This window comes from Diadema antillarum, unplaced genomic scaffold, assembly GCF_040938485.1.
Source record: "Diadema antillarum isolate AM-2024a unplaced genomic scaffold, OU_Dant_1.0 seq00001115_RagTag, whole genome shotgun sequence".
In the NCBI taxonomy this organism is placed as follows: Eukaryota; Metazoa; Echinodermata; class Echinoidea; order Diadematoida; family Diadematidae; genus Diadema; species Diadema antillarum.
The window spans coordinates 68755-94562 of NW_027271929.1; the positions used below are offsets into that span (position 1 = coordinate 68755).

General features: G+C 39.1%; 1 protein-coding gene across 3 annotated transcripts in view; it reads left to right on the forward strand.

Annotated features, from left to right (window-relative positions):
* LOC139743843 (rab-like protein 6) overlaps positions 1-25808 on the forward strand; it is a 110985-nt gene that overhangs the window by 8919 nt on the left and 76258 nt on the right. For all 3 annotated transcript variants that reach the window (XM_071654297.1, XM_071654300.1, XM_071654299.1), the window contains exons 2-5: positions 4954-5115; positions 8659-8793; positions 11131-11332; positions 24844-24984. In XM_071654297.1, coding sequence (XP_071510398.1) covers positions 4989-5115; positions 8659-8793; positions 11131-11332; positions 24844-24984 — 605 coding nt within the window. In that variant the 5' untranslated portion in view covers positions 4954-4988. The remainder of the gene's footprint in view (positions 1-4953; positions 5116-8658; positions 8794-11130; positions 11333-24843; positions 24985-25808) is intronic.

The following is a 25808-nucleotide window of genomic DNA, read 5'->3' on the forward strand; positions in this document are numbered from 1 at the left end:
TGACTGTGACCCAAAATGGACTTTTCGTTAAAATGCACAAGCTCACCTAAAATGGTGTTAAATGTAAATTTTGAAAATTTTTAAGTATTTTTAGAGGCGTATTTCTTCAACATTTCATCACCTTAGGTTCTAAACTATTATGCTGTTAAAGATTTGTCTTGCTCAGTAATTCTGCCATAAATCAGCGGATTTTGTGCAAGCCGCTTTTACGAAGAGTGCCGTCAAAGTTGATAACAATGAAAAATGTGCCAACTTCAAGGTCATGGATCACACTTAGTCCCACCTAGGAATGGCATCAATTTTTGTGTATTGATAGACATCTATACATATAATACGCGAAGTTGTTGTTGTTGTCGCGGCCTTATGTATTTCCTGTTTTATTCCGGCGTTGCTGGATTGTCTATCTCCTTCCGAGCCGTCGGCTCCGGGCAGCTGCGACCGGTGCCGTCGGTCGCAGGAGAGTATCCTGCATCGAATGGCGCGGGTTTCGTCCCCGCTCCGCCTCCGTGTCGACGTCGAGGACAAAAAAGAAAAATTAATTAGATAGATGCATAATGCATTTTTGTGCGTGACGAAAGAGCCGAGCGTTTTAATATTCACCAATCCTGCGCTGGACTCCTACTTTCTTGATAGTGCATCTTTTAGCTTGCAGAGACAGTGCAGGGATATGGATGATGGGTGCAGCGAAATCTCTGACATTTTCCGGCGGACACGCACGCACGCACACTATGTACTCTCGGGTGGGTACGGTATGCCAGTAGTGTAGTGGCCTGCGCCTGTGTATGTATTGACGATGGTTACAAGAAACACTATCTGCTTGCGCGTGATATGGACTCTCATATGGTATAATACACGGCGCGGTCGTACAGGGGCATTTACGTACAGTGACGTTCGCCGTGGCGTGCCGTAATGAAAACAACGAACGCTGTTATTTTATTGTATTTTGCACAACTGCTGGATACTATGCAGTTCAGGTACGTCATTTAGTTTACTCTCAAGTCGGTTATCATTGTACTCAGACTGTTAATAGGACGGCTAAATATCCACTTAAATTTTGTCCTTGCCGATCGTATCCTTAGATTACACGCGCCGCTGTCCATTTGTTTACTGCAGAGCTGCTGTAAATATGAATATTCATAAGATGATCAAGCGGACGTAGAGGAAACCCTCGCCTTGCCGACCGCCTTTTTTTTTTTTTTGAATTTCGAAGTGGAAATAAAATGGGTAGTTCTATGGTCCATCACACCAAGTTTTGGTGATAAAAATAAAAAAGAGGGAGCAAATGAAGACAAAAATTATTTTCTTTCTCCCATAACGTGGGAAAAGCGTTATAAAAAGAAAATACGAGGCCCCGAGATCCATGGAATTCCAACAGGTGCCTACTTATTAAACCTAATGACTATGATATGATCTCCCCCTCCACAAATAATATTGGAGATTATAGTGGTAATATAATCATAATAATAATAATAATGATAATAATATAATAATAATAATAATAACAATGGTAATAATAATTACAATAATGATGATAAAATGTACCTGTGTCTGAAGCAGATAAACGGGTGGTTCTATGATCTATCAAACCAAGGTTTGGTGATAAAAAAAAGAGAGCAAATGAAGACGAAAATATTTTATTTCTCTCAGCACAATAGCAACAATAGTCCTGCTCAGCACAATATTACGTATGTTAGTGCAGTGAAGCAGTTTTGGACAGTTTGTGCAGGACTGTCTTCAGAAAGGCTTTTTATCTAGAGCAGAAAAATGGGGGAAACAGACTTTTACAATTCTTAACAAATTAACATTTCCGCCTCCCTATGTTGATCATCCCTATATTATGACTCTACTCTCTCCTCTCCCCTAAATAATAATAATAATAATATCAGTAATAATAAAAATGATAATAACAATAATACACTGAAATAATGATAATAAGAGAATAGGCCAATGCAAATGAATTGGGAGGGGTGCTATGATCCATAACTAAGAGTGGGCGGAAGAGACGCAATGTTTGAATTATGAAATATCAATGATAATGAAGCTTTTTGAAATAAGTAACCTTGAGAGTAACCTTGACATGACGGACAAAAAGATTCACTATCCTTGACCGATTAACTTTTTTTCTTAATTCCCTTGAGTCATCCCCATGTTAATGAATTATATAAAAAATAATGAAACCGAATGACTATGATCTCCCTCCCTCAAAATAATGATAATGATAATAATCATAATCATAATCATAATCAGTGATTATAATGATAATAAAAACAATAAACAGTATCAATGAGATAAACAGGCGGTTCTAGCTCCATCAACCCAAGTTTTGATTATGAAAACAGAAATGAGGGAGCAAATGAAGACGAAAATATTCTTTGTGTATTTCTTCTCTCATAACGTGGTGAAGAAATATTAAAGAAAGAATACGAAGCCCTCAGACCCGTGGATTTCCACGGGTTTCTTATACTTATAAAGCCTAATGACTATGATCACAATAATAATGTAACAGTAGGGGCATAATAAGAATGATAATATGATTATAATAATTATGATGTTTAGTCTGAAGCAGATAAACGGATGGTTCTATGATATATCAAACCAAGTTTTGGTGATTGAAAACAAAATCAGGGAGCAATTGAAGACGAAAATATATTTTTCTCTCATAACGTGGGAAAAGAAATAGGAATTAAAAAAAAATGCGATGCCTTGACCCTCGGGTGCCTGCATGGATGCAAGAGCAGGGGGTATAATTAATATCAAAGTCATAGTGTCAATAGTATCTCCCAGTTCAGATGAGAAGAATCTGTGGGCAGAACTTTCAGAGAATCTCATAAGCGTTTTTTGGTGATTTTTCCCTGAATGTTTGTTTGTTTGTTTGTTTGTTCTGCGAGGGCGAAAATGTGTGTGGGGGCATGGTGGTCATGGGTAGAAGAGAGCACGAGTGACGAAAGAATGAGAAAACTTTTCTTTTTATTTCATCGATAAAAAGTGCAAAATCGTATATGAGAGAAAAAAAAAATAAAACCCCTCAGACCCGTGGATTTCCACGGGTGCTGCTAGTTTACCTATATTGGGTTACCAAAGAGATTTTTCTTCCCTTTTTTCTCCCGTTTAAGCGATGCTCCCACTTTAAAGCGGTGGCTGACATTGGCCCGTGCAAACCACACAACATTAAGCCCAGTATGTGGGCATTACACTAAACCATACACAGTTATAAAACCCGCCAATAACCACAGCAACAAATTCACGCACGCTATGAGTTCGACAAGCTGACACAAAACAGCAATAACAAAAGACACAGCAGGCTCATAATTTTGGCAAATGCATCATCGAAACAAACCTTCATTTATTGTCCCCGCCGAAAGAGTTCGAGCAGGGGACTATGAAACGGGCTCCGTATGTGTGTGTGTCCGTGTGTCCGTCCGCGTGTCCGTGTGTGCGTTCGTGTGTGATCAAAATGTTCAATTTGCTACTTCTCTGTCATTTATGAGCCGATTTTGATTCTGTTTGCTTTATATGAGAGCACTACATGGGAGCTTTGAAACCTCTACACAGAATTTCAGTTGTGACCGTTGACCTTGACCTTTGACCTATATTGTACATTTTGCTACAAAATGTTACTCCTTTGCCATTTCTACCCCGATTTCGATTCTGTTTGCTTTATGTGATGGCACTAGTTGAGGGCTTCAAAACTTGTACACAGAATTTTGACCTTTGACTTCTTTGACCTTTGACCTTGATTTTTTGACCTGTATTGTACATTTTGCTACAAAATGCTACTCCTTCGCCATTTCTAACCCAATTTCGATTCCGTTTGCTTTATGTGATGGCACTAGGTGAGGGCTTCAAAACTTCTACACAGAATTTTGACCGTTGACTTCTTTGACCTTTGACCTTGATTTTTGACCTATATTGTACATTAGCTACAAAATGCTACTCCTTCACCATTTCTAACCCAATTTCGATTCTGTTTGCTTTATGTGATGGCACTACATGAGGGCTTCAAAACTTCTTCACAGAATTTTGACCTTTGACTTCTTTGACCTTTGACCTTGATTTTTGACCTATATTGTACATTGCATGGCTACAAAATGCTGCTCCTTCGCCATTTCTAACCCGATTTCGATTCTGTTTGCTTTATGTGATGGCAGTAGGTGAGGGCTTCAAAACTGGTACACAGAATTTTGACCTTTGACCTTTGACCTCTTTGACCTTTGACCTTGATTTTTGACCTGTATTGTACATTTTGCTACAAAATGCTACTCCTTCGCCATTTCTAACCCGATTTCGATTCTGTTTACTTTATGTGATGGCACTAGGTGAGGGCTTCAAAACTTCTACACAGAATTTTGACCTTTGACCTTGATTTTTTACCTATATTGTACATTGCATGGCTACAAAATGCTACTCCTTCGCCATTTCTAACCCGATTTCGATTCCGTTTGCTTTATGTGATGGCACTAGGTGAGGGCTTCAAAACTTGTACACAGAATTTTGACCTTTGACTTCTTTGACCTTTGACCTTGATTTTTGACCTGTATTGTACATTTTGCTACAAAATGCTACTTCTGGCGGGGACATACAGTATATTACGCACCGCGTAATTTCTACTTTTCCTTGTTTGATCCACAAAATAACCCTCTTTTAGAGTTCAAAGTACATACCAAGTCACGATGCCTACTATATTAATGCACAGAAAGAGGCAGCTACTTGTATGCTAACTTCCATGCGCTGATCAACATGTTAACAACATGCAGATTTCAACAACACTGTTTGCAACGATCGTACAAACACATTTCTCTCTTATTCATGTCTCCTGTTATGCTGTCACACAAAAACACACTATGCATGCATGTACAACAGTACGTATTGAGTGGTCACACTATATTGCCATGTCTGAGCTGGATATGTGATAGGACATTGCCTTTTCAAACTATCTTCTTTTTTTTCCCCCAGACTTTCTGATGAGCTTGTAGGAGTAAATTACCAGGATGTTTTCAGCTTTAAAAAAACTGGTCACCAATGAGCAGGGGGACACAAGGCCCAACATCCCCTCTGGAATGCAGACCATGGGAGTCAGTCTACAGCGAAAGTTTGCCAGAGGTGTCCAATATAACAGTAAGTAAACTTTTTGCATGATGGTGATAACACTTCCTGTGTACAAAGTTTTCGTTATATGTTAAGAATGATTACTTTTTTTCATGTGGCTGCATCCACATACTGTTGTAATAGGATTCCATGTGCTTCAAATGCCAAGCACACTCTATGTATAAAAGAATGATAAGGCCCCAGTCACATACAGTATTCATCGCATAATCGGGACAGGTTGGGAGTAGCAAACACGGCCCCTTTAAGCGAGGTGCCCGATTTCGCGATGAGTACTCACCACACACTAACGGCATACGACATGTACATGTAGTGCACACACACACACACACACACACACACGCATACTGACGTACTGTACATGTACATGAATACACAACACGCTACCCTAGGCCCTCGGCGCGACCCTCCAGCTCTCCCTGCATTCTCGCAATGATGTCGAGTAATCGCAACTGGGTTCGATTCTTCTGTCAAACACGCGTGTACACGTAATCAATGTCAGCTCATAGTCTAGATTCATAAAACGTTACGTATTCGCACACATTGAACCCTTCTCATCTTTCACGCTCTCCCTCCCACTCTCTCCCCCATTTCACTGAATACGTAACTGTTTATGGCCCTCATTTCAATCATGTAACTTTTGCCCAGTCACAACTGAGGAAGATTGTGACGTACACACAGATCACAGTGTACAGCTGTATTGAAAGTTGAAACCAAAGACAATAGATAACAAGATACGAAGGCGCGCGATAACAATGGACTTTGCCCTCAGTGTGTATGACTGAGATTAAACAACGCACACAGCCTGGGCTGTATGAGCGAGGCATGTTTTTTATTGGATGTGAGTCGAGTAGGAATTGCAAGCGAGCACATGGCTTTGCTTATGTAGGGGAGAAGAATGTTCGCGAAGGCATGTGCTTTGCAATGGCATGGATACTTATACACGGCGCTTTCGTGGCTATGCATGTACATGTACTGGATGGACGGAGGTCAAAACACACCAATCCGAAGCTTGCTTTGTAAGTTTGTTGTAAACGACAACTGATACGGAATCTTTGAAATATTGTTGTGGTATTTTGGTAGATTTTTTGTGTAAAATATTAACAAAATCAAAGATCGCTTGAAGAAAAATTGTCCCGTTTATCAGAGGTCCCCGCCCGATTATCCAGTGAAAATAACGTGCGTTGGAAATGTTTCTGGGAAGCGTATATCATTTAAGCGAGGATCCCGATTATCAGATGCCCGATTATGCGATGAATACTGTATAAACACGGATCCTCAAGGATCTACACGATGATCCGGGGAGATCCGGGATACTTTCAACCTCGATGGAGTGTCGACAAGCATTGATATGGCTGTATACACGGTATCAACACGGCAGCTACATGGATAAGGCTGGAAGAGCGCGGCGTCTACACAGACAAACACGGCATCTACACGGATCAATACGGCAGCTACATGACAGCCAGACGAACCATCCTGGATTGCTCTGCCAGCACGGCAGTTCCCAGATGACACCGGATGTTTTTGACCTCCAAAAGTTGCCATGTTGGCCTCCCTGATGTCCAAGGGTGCCCAAGGCGTCAACATTGATCTCTCCCTGGATCACCCAGGATCAGATCCGGGGTGATCCGGCATGTCTATGTGACTGGGGCTTAAAGGACAAGTTCACCTTCATAGACATGTGGATTGAGTGAATGCAGCAATATTAGTAGAACACATCAGGGAGAGTTTTAGGAAAATCGGACAATCCGTTGAAAAGTTATGAATCTTTGAAGTTTCTGCTCAGTCACTGCTGGATGAGAAGACTACTACAGCTGATGATGTCATATGAGTACAACGATATAAAGAAAATGATAAAGAAAATTCAACATATTTTCGCTTTTCCCGCATAATAAGAGAATGCTTGACTTCCCTCTTTCAGAAGGCAGGGGGGATAATATTACCCTTAACATACGTCAGTGACAAGTCAAGAAAATGTGCACTTTTTTTTAATAAAAGTAACATTTTGTGAAATTCTCTTTATATTTTCCTTATACTATTGTACGCATGTCACATCATCAGCTGTAGTAGTCTTCTCATCCAGCAGTGACTGAGCAGAAACTTTAAAAATTCATAACTTTTCAACGGATTGTCCGATTTTCCTCAAACTCTCACTATGTGTTCTGCTAATATTGCTGCATTCAGTCAATCCACATGTCTATGAAGGTGAACATGTCCTTTAAGGTGAGAGCTGCCAGCTACGCAGCATAATCATGATTATGATGTAACACATGCAGAACTGCGTATTACTGCTTGTAATTCAAAGGAACTCTACTTGTTACTCTGAACCATGATGTAACTCTGAATACTACTTAACTTATAAATGTGGATTTGGCGATCAAAAGTGATTTGTTTTCTACCCGTAGATGACATTAATGATGATCTTTTATATAAGTCCACAACACACCATAACTAAACCAGCATTGTTTCAGATGTATTGTGGGATGGCTTGGTAGCAAAGTTGGAGCCGGTCTGGGCTACATCTCGCTTGCCAGACTGGTATGCGTATATTTGTGACTGGGATTAGTATGGGAAGAAGCACTGTGAGTGGTAGAGCTTGCAAACCAACTAAGCCGGGTCACGTCTTTCATCTAGTTGTATTTTTGAATACTACTTTGCTGATGATCTTTTGACCAGCTCATTGTAGTGACAATCCACGACTTCAATGACCACAAAACAATCAAATTCAAATCTGTGAACTCTTATACCAATTTCAAACCTAGGAAAAGAGTAGGAAAAGAGTAGCAATGTACAAAATGCACTCATTTACTGCCTTGCATCACATATGGATGAAGAAGTGAACAGGAAGCGATAATGCTAGCAAGCTATCCAACAGTGCATCTGTGGCAGGGCTCTACAACATTGCTTTGCATATTGGTGGTACCCCAAATTAAAGGAGGGGATCATACAATGTAGTTTGTATAAATGAGAGTGGTGTGTGTGTGTGTGTTGGGGGGGGGGGGGGAGGGGGCTAGGGCAGTCCAGCTCTTGGAATGCTCTTTTTCTGCTAAATAGCACTTATGTAGTGTATATCCAACTACTCTCTCGATTACATTCTTTTAATCTGATGAGAATATTATGTAATTCTACATTGCTAACCTTTGGAAAGGAATGTAGTGTAATGGAACACTTTTTTTTTGTACAGGACTGAATGAGAAAACAATATTCCCACGAGAAGAGTAATATGGTGTTGTACAATACTTGGTACTTTACAGGTTTGAAGTAGAGGTCAACAGGCTAACCCATATGTTGTATTTTGCTACTAAACTGCCTCTCAAGTGTACAAATGTATGATACACATCTGTTTTGTAGTTACAATGGGACAAAGATGTAGGCACATCTTGTTTAGTAAATTTGAATATATTACTCAATAAGTACACAATACTAAAACAAAGAATAGATTTGTTTCCTGTATGCATGCATTGTAAGTCAACTTCAAAGAAATGAAGGTATGCCAAATTCTAATCCTTTAATAAGCTGTTATTTCAATTTTTACATTTTTATTCTTTCCAGTGAAAGTCATCATCAAGGGAGATCGCAACACTGGGAAGTCAACCCTCTTTCATCGTTTGCAAGGAGAAAAATTTCGGGAAGAATATACACCAACTTCTGAAATTCAAGTAGCAAGTATACACTGGAATTACAAAGGTAAAGACCTGTTTCTGACTGTCACACATGTATGTCAGTTACAAGACGAGAAGTCAAAGAACACATGCATGTTTCTTTGTTTTCTGTGCTTCTATTATGTTGTGTTACTAATGGCACAATGCCTCCAGTTCACCGTCCATCTTTGCATTCATCTCTTTGCAATATTTTTGTTACTGTTGTATTTTCAGAACCTACAACTTTTTTCAAGAAATTGTGACACATATAAAATTGTTTTCATATCACAGCATTTGACTTTATATCACTTGTATGATTCTGGCCGGGCATTGTGGCATGCGTCTGTAATCCAGCTACTTTGGAGGCAAGGTTGGGGATTTGGCTCAGTCAGTGGGGCGTCTACCTTGCAATCCAAGAGTACCGGGTTCGATTCCAGAGTCTCACTGAGTAATGTTGTGTGTAAGCATTCCGTCCCCTCTTGTAAGAGGCAAAAACACTCTGTCCCTTGGATAGGACATTAAATGGAGGTCCTGTGTATGTGTTAGTCTCCACACACATACTTAAAAGATCCCACTTCATTCATTCATCGCAAAGAGCAGGGTGCCAACCCGGTGAAGTGGTTCCCCTACCCACCTACACAAGAAAATGGGCAAATGATGCCGACCTCTCATGGTTCGCCCCAGGTGACTTGTACTAGTCAGCAAACGGTTTCAACCAGGCACACTGTGCCATACACTTGAATGAATGAATAAATGAATGATTCTACCAAGTTTGGGGGAAATCTGGTCATGCATTATAAAGGAGAGAATGAAATGGTGTATTTTAAAGAAACACGACCAGACAAAAAAAGAATAAAATTCAAGAGAGTTTCTTGAATTTCATTCTGGGTTTTGTTTTTTTTGTCCTCTTCTTCTCTTTGTTTTCCCTCCCCCCCCCCCCCCCCCCTTTCTCTCTCCCTCTCTCTCCCTTCTCTCAACATAGTCTCATCTCTCCTCAACTTACCTTTCCTTTGCGGGATTATTCATCATTTCTCCATTGATTTCGTATTCCATAGTCCACATTGTTTGCCGACTTCATTCTTTTGGTTTCATGAATCTTCTTTTCTCTCTCCTATCTCCATGATTTTCCAACCTTCAACTCCTCCCTCTTCCTCTTCCCTTCCATTTCATCTTTGTCCTCCTAACGATGTCCAAACATATTACTTGATTCTCACTCCATTCTTCCTTACCACTCTCCCTGTTCATTTCTCTACCGTCTATACTAGTGCAACTTCAACTTCCAGCCCATTATTGTCCCCCATTCTTCACTTTTTACCCTCCTTACAACCTCCATATGTCGCTTCCCTCTTCAATTCTCCTCTTTCTAGGCTCTTCTAATTGCCAAACAACGATCCGGTTAAGGACTACATACACATGGTGTCACTGCAAATTTTTCTCCCTCATTTACTTCACCATGCAAACCTTCAAGCAATTCTCTGAATTATTGTCAGCCTTAATATGATTCAACATGTTAAGGAGCCAACTCATAATCGAGGCCATGTATTGGATCTGCTTGTAACTCATAAAGATAACACTACAACTTTGCAATACTGGTGTTGTGGAAGGTATATCTGATCATTCAGCAATAATGTGTGAATTGAACCTTCCCTAAATGTTGTATCAAAAAGAACATTTGTTATTACACGGAATTTGAAATCTGTGAACCCACAAGAGTTTGTTTCTCATACTCTGTAACTCATGTTAAGTCTCTTGTGATTTATTGAATGTAATATTGTTCTGGAAACCCATGGTTGTTTGGGAATTTATTTGTAATTCATTTGTAATCCTGTGTACGACATTTCCTTAAAGGAATGCATGCATCAAAGCAATTTCGGTATTTAAAATATCAAGAAAATTATCATATGCTTGGTCAATACCATCATTTCCGTCATACACATCTAACCAGTTCGCAGATTGAAGTTTTTCTTGAATTAGAGTGATATTTTCAGATGTGAATTTGTGATGAAAGACATGCTTTCCAATTGTACTTTTACTCTTTGGTCCAATTTCAAAGTGACAAAATATCATAAAATAGTCTGATATTCTGCCCACATCTATGCCTGATTTTGGAAAAGGCTTAAGGTTAGCAAAATATTTATATGTTATCAATAGGATAAGCAGAATGAGCTCAATGGTAATTCTTGTGGGTTTAGAAATGAGAGGAAGAAATGAAGCTTGTAATATGTAAATTTTAGAACTATTTTGACGCACTAAACCTTGGTTGTTTCATCTGCAAATCATAAATAATGCCTTTAAAGAAGCAGGGAAAAATAAAATCTCCCAAAAAAGGATTCATGGGAAGCTTCCATATTACATTTTCTCATTGCTCTTCTTCCTGTTCCAGCTACCGATGATGTTGTGAAGGTGGAAGTGTGGGACGTAGTGGACAAGGGGAAACCTCGGAAGCGGGATAGAAACACCCTGAAGATAGAAAATACAGAGACAGAAACAGAAGATGATAGCAATCCTTGTCTTGATGCCTCTTTTCTAGATGTCTACAAAGGCACCAATGGTGTGGTCATGATGCTGGACATCTCAAAGCAGTGGTTAGTATGAGATAATGCTGGGCCTCTTAATGCTGGAGGTGATAATGACATTTTACCATATTAGATGTTCTGCTGTTATTGCAGTGCCACTCCGAGGTCAAACTGACTTTAACTACAGTTAACCTCGCTTACGTCTCCGTCGGATTAGCCGAATATCACTTGCCTTGGAGGCAAGATGAAAGTCCCGATTTTTCCTATGGAGTTTTCGTGTGTTAAAACTCGCGTAGCTCAAAAAACTTACTTGAAGTTCGGTTACCTCGAAGAGAAATCTAATGTTATGATCTTAATTAACTTATTTTTTTTCCCAGCATGTTGCTCCAAGCGAAATTCAAACATCACTCAGCATTGCGCGTGGACAGCGAAGACATGTCACAAATCTTTTCACACTCGATTGTAAATATTGTGAGACCAAACGATTGTGCGCCCAAAGCAATGTATTACACGGCTGGCATCTTTGGCATTAATCACGGTGTACTGTCCAAACATCAATCTCCTGCATAGTGCTTTTCTAACTTTTTTCCTTTCACAAAGTTTGTTTCATTATAATTCTCCCCTGAGAGTGTAAGCACTGAATATATTTTTCAGCGATGCGATTATGAAAATATTGTGGTATATGATCTGGAAGTAGGCCTAGCACAATAAAGAGTAGATACGATTTACTGTACCAACAGTTTATTCAAATAAATTTAGATGTTACTGAAGGATACACTAAGATTTTTCAGGCAATTATTAACCTTACCCCTGTTTTGACTTGTATCTTATTTGAGTTTTCGGCAATTTAAATTTTTCCCCTTTTCAAGCACAATGGTATAAGATTGTTTCTCTTTTTTATGCCTCCGCAACGAAGTGGCCGGAGGCATTATGTTTTCGGGTCGTCCGTACGTCCGTACGTCCGTCCGTCCCGTTTTGTTTTTGTCGATATCTCAAGAACCGTGTGGTGGTTTTACATCAAACTTGGTATGAGGGTATATCCTTGGGGGATAATACTTTGTGTGGATTTTAGGGTCACAGGGTCAAAGGTCACAGGTTATTTTGTGAAAAAAAATTGAAATTTCATGTTTTTCTCCATATCTCGCAAATGGTTCAAGGTATCTTCATGGAACTTAGTATATATGCTTGTACCGATGGGCAGTGATTATCTAGGGAAGTTGGGGGTCATGGGTCAAAGGTCAGGGAGTCAAAGGTCAAGGTCAACTCAAAATATCACTACTTTCCTTATATTTATGCAATGAATGAAGGTTGTTTTTTTTTTTAACTTGATGTATACATGTATTACCCAATATATATTCTGTGGGAAGTTTCTTGCCAAAAGGTCAAAGGTCAAAGGTCAAGTGAAAGTGCTGAATTGCACTTTTTCCTCCATATCTCAAAAGTAACTCAAGGTATCATCATGAAACTTACATATTTATGCATGTTCAACCTAACAGTGATTCTCTTTGGAACTGTGAGGTCAAAGGTCAAAGGCCAGGTTTAGATAATGCTATTTTCCCATTTGATACTGAAATTATACTTTTTCTCAATACCTTGAAAAATTACTCAATGCATATACTTATAAAAGGGTCAAAAGTCAAGTAAAAATCATCAGTTCCCCAAATACCTGCACTCTGACATTTTGATCATTCATCCAATTGAACCTAGTTCTAGGAAAGTGAACATTCAGCACATTTGTGTCAAACCTGTCATTTTAATATTTTGCCAGTTGTTTGAAACTGTCATCACACATTGTCAAGACATTGTACTATAGACCTATTAGGAGAACCATGCATTATGGCGGAGGCATATCAGTCGCCGTAGCGATATATCTAGTTTTTTTTTAAATGCGAACAATCACTCTTCGTTAATAATAATAATAATATAATAATAATACAGGGTACTTATAAATGTTTATGATTACAGTAATAGCACTGTACTCAGAAGTCGTAGCCTGAATCTGATCTTGCAATATTACCCACTACTGGTTTTTGGCAACCAAGTAGCCCATCCTTGGTGTGGAGCACTAATTACTGATTACAGCTGTACATGTTGTAATACATCTGGTTTTGTTAGCACACCTGAGCCGAAGGCTCAAGTGAGCTATTGCGATTGCTCTTCGTCCGGCGTCCGGCTTGCGTCGTCCGTCATCCGTCGTGCGTCGTCCGTCATCCGTCATGCGTCGTGCATTGTGCGTAAACTTTTTACATTTTCATCTTCTTCTTGAGAACCCCTTGACCGATTTTCACCAAACTTGGCAGGTAGCATCCCTAGGGGGATAGGATCTCAATTTGTTCAAGTGGGCACCATACCCCACCTGGGGGGCCTCCAGAGGGGCCCAAACCCCCCAAAATTAAGGACAAAATCTTCTTCTCTAGAACCAGAAGTGATAGAGCTAAGTTAATACTATGATTTAGTACATTGATGACTGTAGTTTCAAGTTTGTTCATGGCGGAATCAGGGGTTCCCCCCTTGGGACCCAGGGAAGGGGGGTAGGGAGGGGTCCTAATGGGGCCCAAATTGTACATTTTCATCTTTTTCTTGAAAATGCCACTATGAATTTTCACCAAACTTGGCAGGTAGCATCCCTAGGTGGAAATAATCTCAAGCCCATCAAATGGGCACCATGCCCCACCTGGGGGCCCCAGGGGGCCTAAATTTGGACCTAAATTGTCAATTTTCATCTTTTTCTTGAAAACCCCATCACAAATTTTCACCAAACTTGGCAGGTAGCATCCCTAGGGCAGGGCTCGACACAAACGGTGGCCCGGTGGCCCGGGGCCACCAAAAACGCGCGTCGGGCCACCAAAATGTCAGAAATAAAGATTTTGGTGGCCCAATCGGGCCACCAAAAAGTCGGATAATTGCCTTTACTTTTGTTGATGGAGAGCGGTAATAATCGGCTCCGTAAGATGCTAAAATAAATGTCAGATGTTTGCTTTTTATTTTGGAAATGAATAACGGTAATATTCGACTCCGTATGATACTAAAATAAGTGTCGGATGTTTGATTTTGCGTTCGAAAATGAATAAGGATAACATTCGGCTCCAGAAGATGATGAAATAAATGTGGAATGTTAGCTTTGACGTTCGGAAATGAATACTAATAACATTCAACTCCGTACGATGAGAAAATAAATGCCGGATGTTTGCTTTTTATTTTGGAAATGAATAACGGTAATATTCGGCTCCGTATGATACTAAAAGAAGTGCTGGATGTTTGGTTTTGCGTTCGGAAATGAATAAGGATAACATTCGGCTCCAGAAGATGCTGAAATAAATGTGGAATGTTAGCTTTGACGTTCGGAAATGAATACTAATAATATTCAACTCCGTACGATGAGAAAATAAATGCCAGATGTTTGCTTTTACGTTGGAAAGTAAATAACAACAACATTCAGCTCCAGAAGATGCTAAAGTAAGTGTCGAATGATCCCTTTGACGTTCGGAAATGAATAAACATGATATTCAACTCCATATAGATAGTAAAATATGATACCGGATGTTCACGTTCAGGTGAATGATAAGAATAACGTCTCATGTTTGCTTTTATGTTCGAATGTATATAGCAACAACATTCAGCTCTGGAAGATGCTAAAATAGATGTCGGATATTAATTTTGCTCTGACGTTCAGAAATGAACAACAATAATATTCAACTCCATATAGATAGTAAAATAAATACCGGATGTTCATGTTCAGGTTTGAAGTAAACAGCAATAACAGATCAGCTGCGGAAGATGCTAAAATAAATGTCGAATGATCCCTTGCCCTTTGACGTTCGGAAATGAATAACAATTGATATTCAACCCCGAATGATGATTAAATAAATGTCGGGTGTTTGCTTTTACTTTCGAAAGTAAATAGCAATAACATTCGGCTAAGGAAGATGCTAAAACAAATGTCAGATGATTGCTTTTACGTTCGGAAGTGAATAGCAGTAATATTCTGCTGCATACGATGCTAAAATGAATGTCGGATATTTGCTATTACATTTCAAAATGAATAACAGTAACTTTCAGCTGCGTTTGATAGTAAAATATTTAATGTCTGATGTCTGCCTTGACGTTCAAAAACGAAAAACAGTAAAATTCAGCTCCGTACAATGCTAAATTGTCAGATAATTCATTTCACTTTCGGAATTGGACAGCAGTAACATTCGGCTCCGTACGATAATAAAACAAATTATGGATGTTTCCTTATTTAATTTTAAAATGAATAACGGTAATGTTCTGCTCCGTACGATGCTAAAATGAATAACAGATTATTGCTTTTACATTTGGAAATGATTAACGGTATCAATCGGCTCAGTTAGATGCTAAAATAAATTGGGGATGTTTGCTTTCACGTTCAGAAATGAATAAGGATAACATTAGCTCCGTAAGATGCTAAAATGAATGTCAGTTCTTTGCTTTTACATTTGAAAAAAAAAAAAATTAATAGTAACATTCGGCTCCGTACGATGTTAGAATACTAGTAAATGTTGGATAATTGCTTTTACAATCAGAAATGAATAACGGTAACTTCCAGCTCTTTATAATGCCAAAACAGATGTCGGATGTTCACAAATGTCTGCAAATGCTCTCACTCTATCGTTTCAAACGTTAGTTTTGACCACCTAAATAGGCATCAACTTTTATAATAATCTATAAGCCTATTTGCTAAATCATAGAACTCAGAATAACGGTAAGATGATTGAATTTTCTCTTCATTTTAGACATGGGTACATGTATCACTTCAGTAATACTTATATTTCATTTTCTATGTTCAGTAGGACCGATTTAGTATTTCTTATGTTTTTCTTGATTTTTTTTTCGGGCCACCAGATTTTACTTTCAGGCCACCAAAAAATAAAAATTAATGATTTTGGTGGCCCGATCGGGCCACCAAAAGTAAAATTTAGTGTCGAGCCCTGCCTAGGGGGATAGAATCTTAATTTCATCAAATGGGCACCATTCCCCACAGGGGTCCCAACCCTCCTTGTAAGGAATCTTTATAGATTTTCTCTAGAACTAGAAGTGATTGAGGTAAGTTAACACAATGAGGAGTCAGTGTATTGATGACTGTTGTTTCAAGTTTGTTCATGGGAGAATCAGAGGTGCCCCCCCCCCCTTGGGGCTCAAGGAAGTGGGATGGGGGGGGGGGGTGTCCAAATGCGGGCCTCAATTTTCCTCTTCTTGCTGAAAACAAACATAATGGATTTTCACCAAACTTGGCAATTAGCATTCCTAAGGGGATAAGATCTCAGAGTGTTTGAATGGGCACCATGCTTTCCTTGGGGGCCCCAGGGGTTCCAAACCTCCTAAATTAATGAATATTCAAAAATATTTTTCGCAAGAATCAAAAGTGATAGGGCGTTAACCCTAACTAGAGGGGGGGGGCCTCGGAGGCCCCCCCCCCCTCGACGTTCCGCACGATGTATCGCAATCGCAAAAAGCTATCGCCGCAACGTTTCATGACATTTTTCTTTTGAGTCTCCCGCATCTTTTGACACCAAACTTGCGACGCCCGGGCGCGCGGTTCTGAAGTTACGCATAAATATGTACATGCATGTCAGACAAAAAATTGCTCAAAAACGTGAATTCGTGTACAATTTCAATGCAAACTGTGCTTACAGGCAAATTTTTCTCCATATGACATGTATGTGTATTAAGCAAATGCATACGGGCCATTCCGCAGTTACAGGGACATGACCATAAAATTTCAGTTTGTTTTTTCCCTTGATTTTTGTGTTTGACTTAAGACGGAACACATTGATAATTCAAGAAAAACTGTTTTTCAGGGTATATTGACAGTTTTAGGTATGAAATTCACCAATTTTGAACAAGTAATCCTTCAGATTAAATTTTGTCAAAAAAATCTCCATAATGGCAAAGAAGGTAGCTAGTCAAGTTAAATGCCATTTTCTAGCCACAAATATTGAATTCATAGACTCAAAGGAAGGCTTTCATGGATAAATTAAGTAAAATCAACTTACATGTCTTCGAAATGCAGACATGTGTGCATTTCCCAACCCTCGGAAAGTCATGTAATGTTACTAACCAAAAAAGTGAAATTATTTACCTCCAGAGAGTATAAAGTGTCTAAGAATGATAATATTTCAATTTTTCCTGCTGTGTCCAATGACTACTTGAAGATAAAAATAAGTATTACTAATCATACATAATAGAAGTTAGAAATGACAGCAGTCAAAATGTGTAACGTTACTAACCATGTGACGTTACTAAGTAGCCTGTGTGTACCATAATGTCACTAACCATGAAATAAGTGAATAAGACTCCAGTGAACAGGTCCTGGTCAAGAAAAAAGTAGAAGTGAGACACTAGAGGGCTTAAAAAAAGACAATGGGGGGGGGGGAGGTTAATTTTTGAAAATGTGGCTGATGCGTCCTCTATGTTGCAGTGAGCTTTGCACAGTACTAATACTCTTCAATACATTGTATGTAGTACACAGTGGTGGTTACACGTAACACATGACTTGTCTTTCTAGTTTGTACAGAATTCTCCCAGCATAAGTTTTTTTAAAAACCTTTGTTTTATACACGGTATTCTGTGAGAGATGCCAAGTTCAAAAAATTTTTATGAGAGATTTTCATGACTCGGCGTCTTGGCGCTTGCACATGCGCGCAAGCGAGAGAGTGAAGCGACCGTGGGACGGTAGGGAGCTTTTTCAATTTTGGTGCGATCTGGTGCATACTTAAGTGACTATTTTTTACTTATTTTGAAAGACATAAGGGAAATATACCTTCAACAATTGCAACTATCACTTTAACCCTATTTTAACTGGGCTATTTGAGACCAAGTCTATACTGGGGGGGGGGGGATGTCAATTTGACCCCCCCTTCAGATCTCGGCCGCCGATCGCGCAATCGCCGCAAAATTTTGCCTGAACATAGAGCCGGGTATCAACTACAATATTACATGGTCATACAGTAGACAAATTTTGATTTTCTATTTTTAGTAAATAAATCATGCAAATTTACGCAGGAAATCATATTTTCACCTATAACTCCATTAAAAAGACTGAAGGATTGCTATATTTTTGTGTCAGAGTTCCTCAAGACACATTGAACAATTTTCTTGTAAAAAAATAGCACAATCAAAATTGGTTTCTTTTGTTTTTTATTGTTTTGTTAATTTCTTATGTATTTCGTTGTTTTTTTACCTTTTGTTTTCTATTGTTTTTTTGCGAAAATTTGTTGCAGGCGCTTTTTCAAGCTTATCTACATTAGAATTGATTAATTTCAATGGTTATAAGTTGAAATACTAATTTGTATCAATTTAACCAAAAAACACAATTTGCATTGGATTTGCACACGATATCATGAATTTGAGCTGTTTTTGGGTTGACATGCATATGCAAAACATTATGTAACTTCAGAATGGTGTACCCGGACGTTGCAAATTTGGTCTCAAAATATGCGGGAGACTTCTGTGAAAAAAGTCATGAAACGACGCGGCGAAATCTTTGCGAGTTGCGGAATCGCGGCGCAAAATGTCGAGGGGGGTCAATTTGACCCCCCCCTCCCCAGTTAAAATAGGGTTACATGTAATCCTCTGAGTTATGCTCCTTCTTACAGATCCAAGTTGCAGACTTATCCTGATGCGTGAGAAAAATAGGTGCCATGCATGAGATGGACCCTAAAAGCGTTAGTCTCACACAGAATGCATGAGACTTGGTAGCTCTGCTGCAGACACACAACATCCACACGCAGATACATGTACATTCAGCACGCATGTGCTGCAACTCTTGCACTCGATTACATACCGGTATTTGTATCCCCCGGACAGATTTCGGAGGATACTATGGTTTTGGCCTCGTTGCACCGCCGCGTCCACCGCAGAGATTTTCTTTTGAGGGCTCTACCGGCTGCAGTTCTTCTTAGATCATCTTCAAATTTGGCATGAAGGTGTATTATGGTTAAACAAAGACGCCTATTGTGTTTGGTGATGGTGCCCTCTCTTGTTCCATCTTCATACATGAAAAGGTGAATTTAACAGGGTCTGCTTGTGTGTGCGACGCTGGCCTTGTTTCTAGCCCAATTTTTTTCACATTTGGTACAGTTAAACTCGCCTAAGTAGATGTCGCATATGACGAATAATCGCGCAAGTCGATGATTTTAACAAGTCCCGATTTTTCCCCATTGACTTACGTGTATTAATTCACTCACAAGTCGAATTTTGTAAGTCGAATACTCGCCTAAGTCGATGAAATTCCAAGACTTTCACGGAAAAACCATTGAATTCACTGTGCCTAAGTCGAATAAGATTTTATTGTGTAATGAATCACTGTCAAAATCACGAGACGCCAGTTTTTGTTTACATAAGACCTAGACTTCATGACGCTTCTCTCCCTATCTTTCCCCCTCTCTCCTCTTTCGACTCTTGCTAACTTTGGATGGAATGTGATGTGGGAAAGTTGAGAGATTATGCAACCATTCTTTAGCCGTCTAAATGTTGCAAATTCGCACGAATATTTTGGGTCTGTTGTTTTCGCACGCAGCCTCGCTGAAGGAACACTTTTCTCACTTGCTCCGTGCTTGCTCCACTCGCAGTAAGGCATTCATGATGATTTCATTAGTTATTTCTGCTTTAAACATACACACTCATATTCAAATTATAATTTGCTAAATGATAATGAACAAATCCAGTTCTACTAAAACTAGATTATACGTTTGTTTCATTTTTCTTAACACCGATTAAGTAGGTTCAACATGCATTATTCAACTATTCTTATACGCTACTGTCACCCGGTGGGATCGTGATGATTTCATTAATTATTTTGACTGTAATCATACACACTCATATTCAAATTATCATTTGCTGAATGATAATGAACAAATCCAGTTCTACTAAAACTAATAAATGCGTTTGTTTCTTTTTCTGAACACCGATTATTTAAAGTAGGTTAGCATGCGTTTTTCAACTATTTTTATGCTTCTGTCACCCGGCGGGATCGCGATGATTTCAATAGTTATTTCTGCTTTAAATATACATGCTCATATTTAAATTATCATTTGCTAAATGATAATGAACAAATCCAGTTCTACTAAAAGTATGCGTTTGTTTCTTTTTCTTAACACCGATTAAGTAGGTTCAACATGCATTATTCAACCTCTTTTTACGCTACTGTCACCCGGCGGGATCGCGATGATTTCATTAATTATTTCGGCTTTAATCATACACACTCATATTTAAATTATCATTTGCTTAATGATAATGAACAAATCCAGTTCTACTAAAACTGATAAATGCGTTTGTTTCTTTTTCTGAACACCAATTAAGTAGGTTAACATGCGTTATTCAACTATTTTTACGCTACTGTCACCGGCGGGATCGCGATGATTTCATTAATTATTTCGGCTTTAATCATCCACACTCAGCTAACCAGCAAAAGAACTGGAAGGCGGAACTAAAATTGGAAAGTATATAATGATGAGTTGCACACGCATTTCAATTGTCCATTTTTGGTCACAAGTGTTGCTACATGAAAAGTTTTTGAATGTGCCATTTTTATGCCTCCGCCACGAAGTGGTGCCGGAGGCATTATGTTTTCGGGTTGTGTCCGTCCGTCCGTCCGTCCGTCCGTCCGTCCGTCCGTCCTTCCGTCCGTCCGTAATGAATTTTGTGGACAGGGTAACTACCAAAACCTTTTGAGGTATCCTAATGAAACTTGGCATGTATGTGTATTAGGGGGTGAAGTTGTGCCTATCAACTTTTGGGTGCACATGCTCAAGGTCAAAGGTCAAAAGGTCAAGGTCAAATGCTTAAAATTTTACTATTTCCCCCATATCTATGCAATGCCTGAAGATATTTTCTTGAAACTTAGTGTATACATGTACTACCCAATTAAAATTCTCTGGGGTCATGAGGTCAAAAGGTCAGAGGTCAAAAGGTCAAGCAAAATGTCAAAATTTCACTTTTTTCTCTGTATCTTGGAAATTGTTCAAGGTATCTTCATGGAACATAGTATATATGCATCTACTGACTGGCAGTGGTTATCTAGGGAATTTAGGGTTCATGGGGTCAAAGGTCAGGGGTCAAAGGTCAAGGGCAATACTTCAAAATTTTACTATTTTCCTTATATTTATGCAATGCCAGCAGGATTTTTTTTTTTAACTCAATGTATGCATGTATAACCCAATAGAGATTCTCTGGGATTTTTTTTTTTGCCAAGAACGTCAAAGGTCAAAAGGTCAAAGATCAAGTGAAAGTGCTGAACTTACTTCTTTCTCCATATCTCGGAAGTGGCTCAAGTTATCTTGAAACCTAGTACATGCTGAATTTATGTATGTTCTGCCTGACAGTGATTCTCTTATAAATCAAAGGCCAGATGAAAATGATAACAATTTACTGTTCAATACAGAAATTGCGCTTTTTCTCCATACCTTGAAAATTACTCAGTGCATAAACTTATGAAATGGTCAATGTCAAGTTAAAGTTCTTAAATCCCCAAATACATGCTCTCCTATTCATCCAATTAAACATAGGTCAAGGAAGGTAAACATTCAATACATTTGTGACAATCATGTCATTTTAATATTTTGCCAATTTTGTGAAAATGTAATCACACATTGTCCACATGTACTATAGACCTATTAGGAGAATCATGCATTATGGCGGAGGCATACCAGTCGCCATAGCGACATTTCTAGTTTTTTCTTTCGTTGTGCTCTGGTCTGACCTAATATCACGCACGCGTATCTCGCATGCACAGCCTAAATGCGGACTTGCGATAATTGCGCCTTTGGAAATAAGCAACCACGAGGTTGCGATATCTTCCGTCGAGTAAGCTAAGTAAACACAATTTTTTGAGAGGTTCTTAAGAACACATGAGTGGCATATTAATCAAAATTATTTACATTGAAATGATTGTGTTGTCAATATTCTGTGGGAAAATGCTTTAATTCAAATTTTATATCAAAATCAAAGCACTATCTCGATCCAAAAGTAATCATACATTTGTGTTATTAGATGACTGACGCTTCGATCATGCACGCAAGTAATGCCAATCACATCACCAGCAGTGCTCATGTCACACATACATGTATGTGTACACAAAGGCACGGGTAAATCAGAATTACACCTCTACACGCATTTCAAGCCACGGTATGGTAAACTGGAATCAATCACTGCTCAATTATCGTTCATATTCACTTCCCCAAGGTTTAACAAAGGTATAAAGTAATCGGACCTGTGCCAATACTAATGCACTGTCCATGCAAAGTTAGCCGCGGCCCTGCCGGGCAACCCGTGCTGCGGCACACCGCTCCAGCTCTCGGCTCCAGTGTAGACAACATACATGTACCGGTACGTACGTGTGGTGTAACTGTAAGTCAATTTTTTTTTTTCGACTTACGCACAAGTCGAAAATCGCCTAAGTCGATGTGTTTTGCTCAGTCCCGAGAAGATCGACTTATGCGAGTTTAACTGTATGTAAATGTACATGTATCATAGTCAAATCTATACACCTCTACTGCTGCCCTCACTGTTCCACCTTTTACAGGGTCAAAGGTCACCCTGATCATGTCAAAATTTGCAAAAATGCTTATGTATGCAATAACTTGATTGTTACTAGATTTTACTCAGACTTGCTAAGGAGGTGTATGGGTGGTCATTTTACGTGAAGGACATTTAACAGTTTGTGGTGACGGCGCCCTCAGTGTTCCGACTTGGAGGCATGTTATATGCTTGTATTTGTAAATAGGAGTTTCTGCAATTTACAAGCATTGCTTCTCAGCAGATCTCCTATCTTTTTTTCCACCTGATGTATATATATGTTACGTCTCTTATCAGCTATCTGTCATGATTGTCAAATCATTGATTTTTGTCTTTTCGCCCACTATTCCAATTTTGTAATTTGTTATTCTTGGTGGAATTGAACAAATAAATTGAAAAATCTCTTATATGCTCTATAAGCCACATTTCTTGTCGGATTTTATTCAAAATTGCTATGGAGGTCTGTAGGGGGTTATTCTAGGTAACAAAAGTTTTCATTGACAGCGCCCTCATTGTTCCGACTTTTAAGGATGCCATGTCATATTTCTTGTATGTGCTATACTACATGAAACCTCATTTCTCATGGGATTTTATTCAGACTTGCTAACGATTGGTGAACAAATGGTCATTCTACATGTACATATAGGACACAACAGTTTGTGGTAGTGGTGCCCTCAATGCTCCAACTTGGATGCCAGTCACATTTCTTGTGCATGTTCTATCAGCCACATTTCTTGTCGGATTTTGTTCAAACTTGCTATTGGGGTTTATGGGGAGTTATTCTAGGTAACAAAAGTTTTCTTTGCCAGCGCTCTCATTGTTCAAACTTTTGTAGGATGACACGTTATATTCCTTGTATGTGCTATATACCAGCCGGATTTTATTGTATCCTGCTACAGTTGCCATATTATACAACATTCTGGCCTAAAAAGTAATCCAGATGGGGTATGGGAGACGGGTTCGGGGGATACATGTACTCGAACAGGTCTCCTGTGCGAGTGCTCTAGTTTTGTTTTGTTTTTATGGTGATTCAATCATCCACCAGAAAATAGTGTTGAAAGATTTCCATTTAATTCATTCAAGTCGATTCAATTCCAGTTGACAAGCATGCAAACACAATTGGTAGGCACTGTAACAGATACCATGTTGAAAATTGATAAAAGTTGGATAAGTCGAAGAAAATTTGACGTATGCGGACTTCAAAGTTCACGTATGTCAAACCATTTTCTTTAGTCCCGACTTATTCGAGGTATGTGAGGTTGACTGTCTAGTTAAATTGGATAAACAGCAGTTGAAGTATCACTAGAATCACACATTTAGGGATTTCAGTTTGCAATATAAGGTACTGTAGCTGTTCTTGTAACAGAGCTGTATGTACTGTGCAATGATGACAGGAAACTTTATTTTGTGTGTGTGTGTGTGTGTGTGTGGTTTCTTGTAGTAATTCACGGTTAGTTTAAAGGGGGTATCTCACTGGGCTTGAAACTGGTTCGCGACTCCGAGATGTCTCCATCAGTTGCGGAGACGTCGCGGAGACTTATTATATCCGTGACTGCTGAGACCTCTCCGCGATGTCTTTGCGATGTCTCCGCGACTCTATTTGATGCTGTTTGACCTTCTTTAGAAACCACGTGACCAATCTGCGTGCTGATTTCCTGCCTAGATAAAGTCGGGTGATCCTGCAAAGGCTCCATCATATTTGAAACTTTATGACACCTGCCATTACTCGTCTCAGAGACGTCTCCTTGGTGAGACCGCAAGCCTTTTTTAAGTTGGAGACATCTCCGCGACTGCTGCGACTGATAAGTTGGAGATGTCATGGAGACATCTCCATTGGTGAGATATGGCCTTAAGTAAAAATGTAGCATCAACCAGGCAGAAGAATATGGTGGTCTTTTTTCTCCGCTTTTTGTACCTCGTCATGAGGGAGTAGAATGTGTTGGTACCAAATGTATTGATAGTTGTTATTGTTTCAGATGACAGTAATCATTAGACATGATCATTCTCAGAAGTAATGTGATTGTTTTCCATTTGCCAATTCACAGGACATGGAAATATGTTCAACAAGAGCTTCCGAAGGTTCCCCATCATATACCAGTGCTTGTCATGGCCAGTTTTAGGGATCTGAATGAGAAGCGGGCTGTTTATACTGAAGAAATTGACTACTTCATCAAAACCCTGGATAGGTATGGTATCTTCTGTTTGTATGCCTCCGCCACAAAGTGTCACTAGACCTATTATGTTTTCGGGTTGTCCATCCATAGGTTCTGTCCGTATACCGTCCTTCCACCCTTTTGTTCATAATCTGTTTTGTGGACAACATGTAAGAGCCAATTGAGGTATACATACAAATGAAACTTGGCATATGTATGAGTGGATGAAGCTGTGCCAATCAACATATTGGTGCACCCTAAAGGTAAAGGTCAAATTCTCAAAATTGCACTATTTTCCCCATATCTCTGCAATACTTAGAGGTATTTTCATGAAATTCAGTATATATTACATGTATTACCAGGTAAAGAGTCTCTAGGGAAAGTTTTGGGCCATGGGGTCAAAAGTCAATGAAATTGCTATAGTGTCACTTCTACTCCAAACTGTCTTGTTAGCTTCTTGAAACTTAATAGACAAATATTCTCTTAAATTTTTGGTTCACAGGGTTAAAGGTCAAGGATCAAAGGTCAGGTGAAAATCCCCAAATCTGCTATTTAATGCTGAAATTTTACTATTTTCTCCTTCGCTTGTAAATTACTCTGTGCATACACTTATGAAATTAGGTATACATTGTATATTCTTTCTGCACAATGATTCTTTAAAGGACAAGTCCACCTTCATATACATACGGATTGAGAGAATGCAGCACTATTAGTAGAACACATCAGTGAAAGTTTGAGGAAAATTGGACAATCCGTTCAAAAGTTACGAATCTTTTAAGTATTTGCGCAGTCACTGCTGGAAGAGAAGACTACTACAGTGTATGATGTCACATGCGTACAACTATATAAGGAAAATA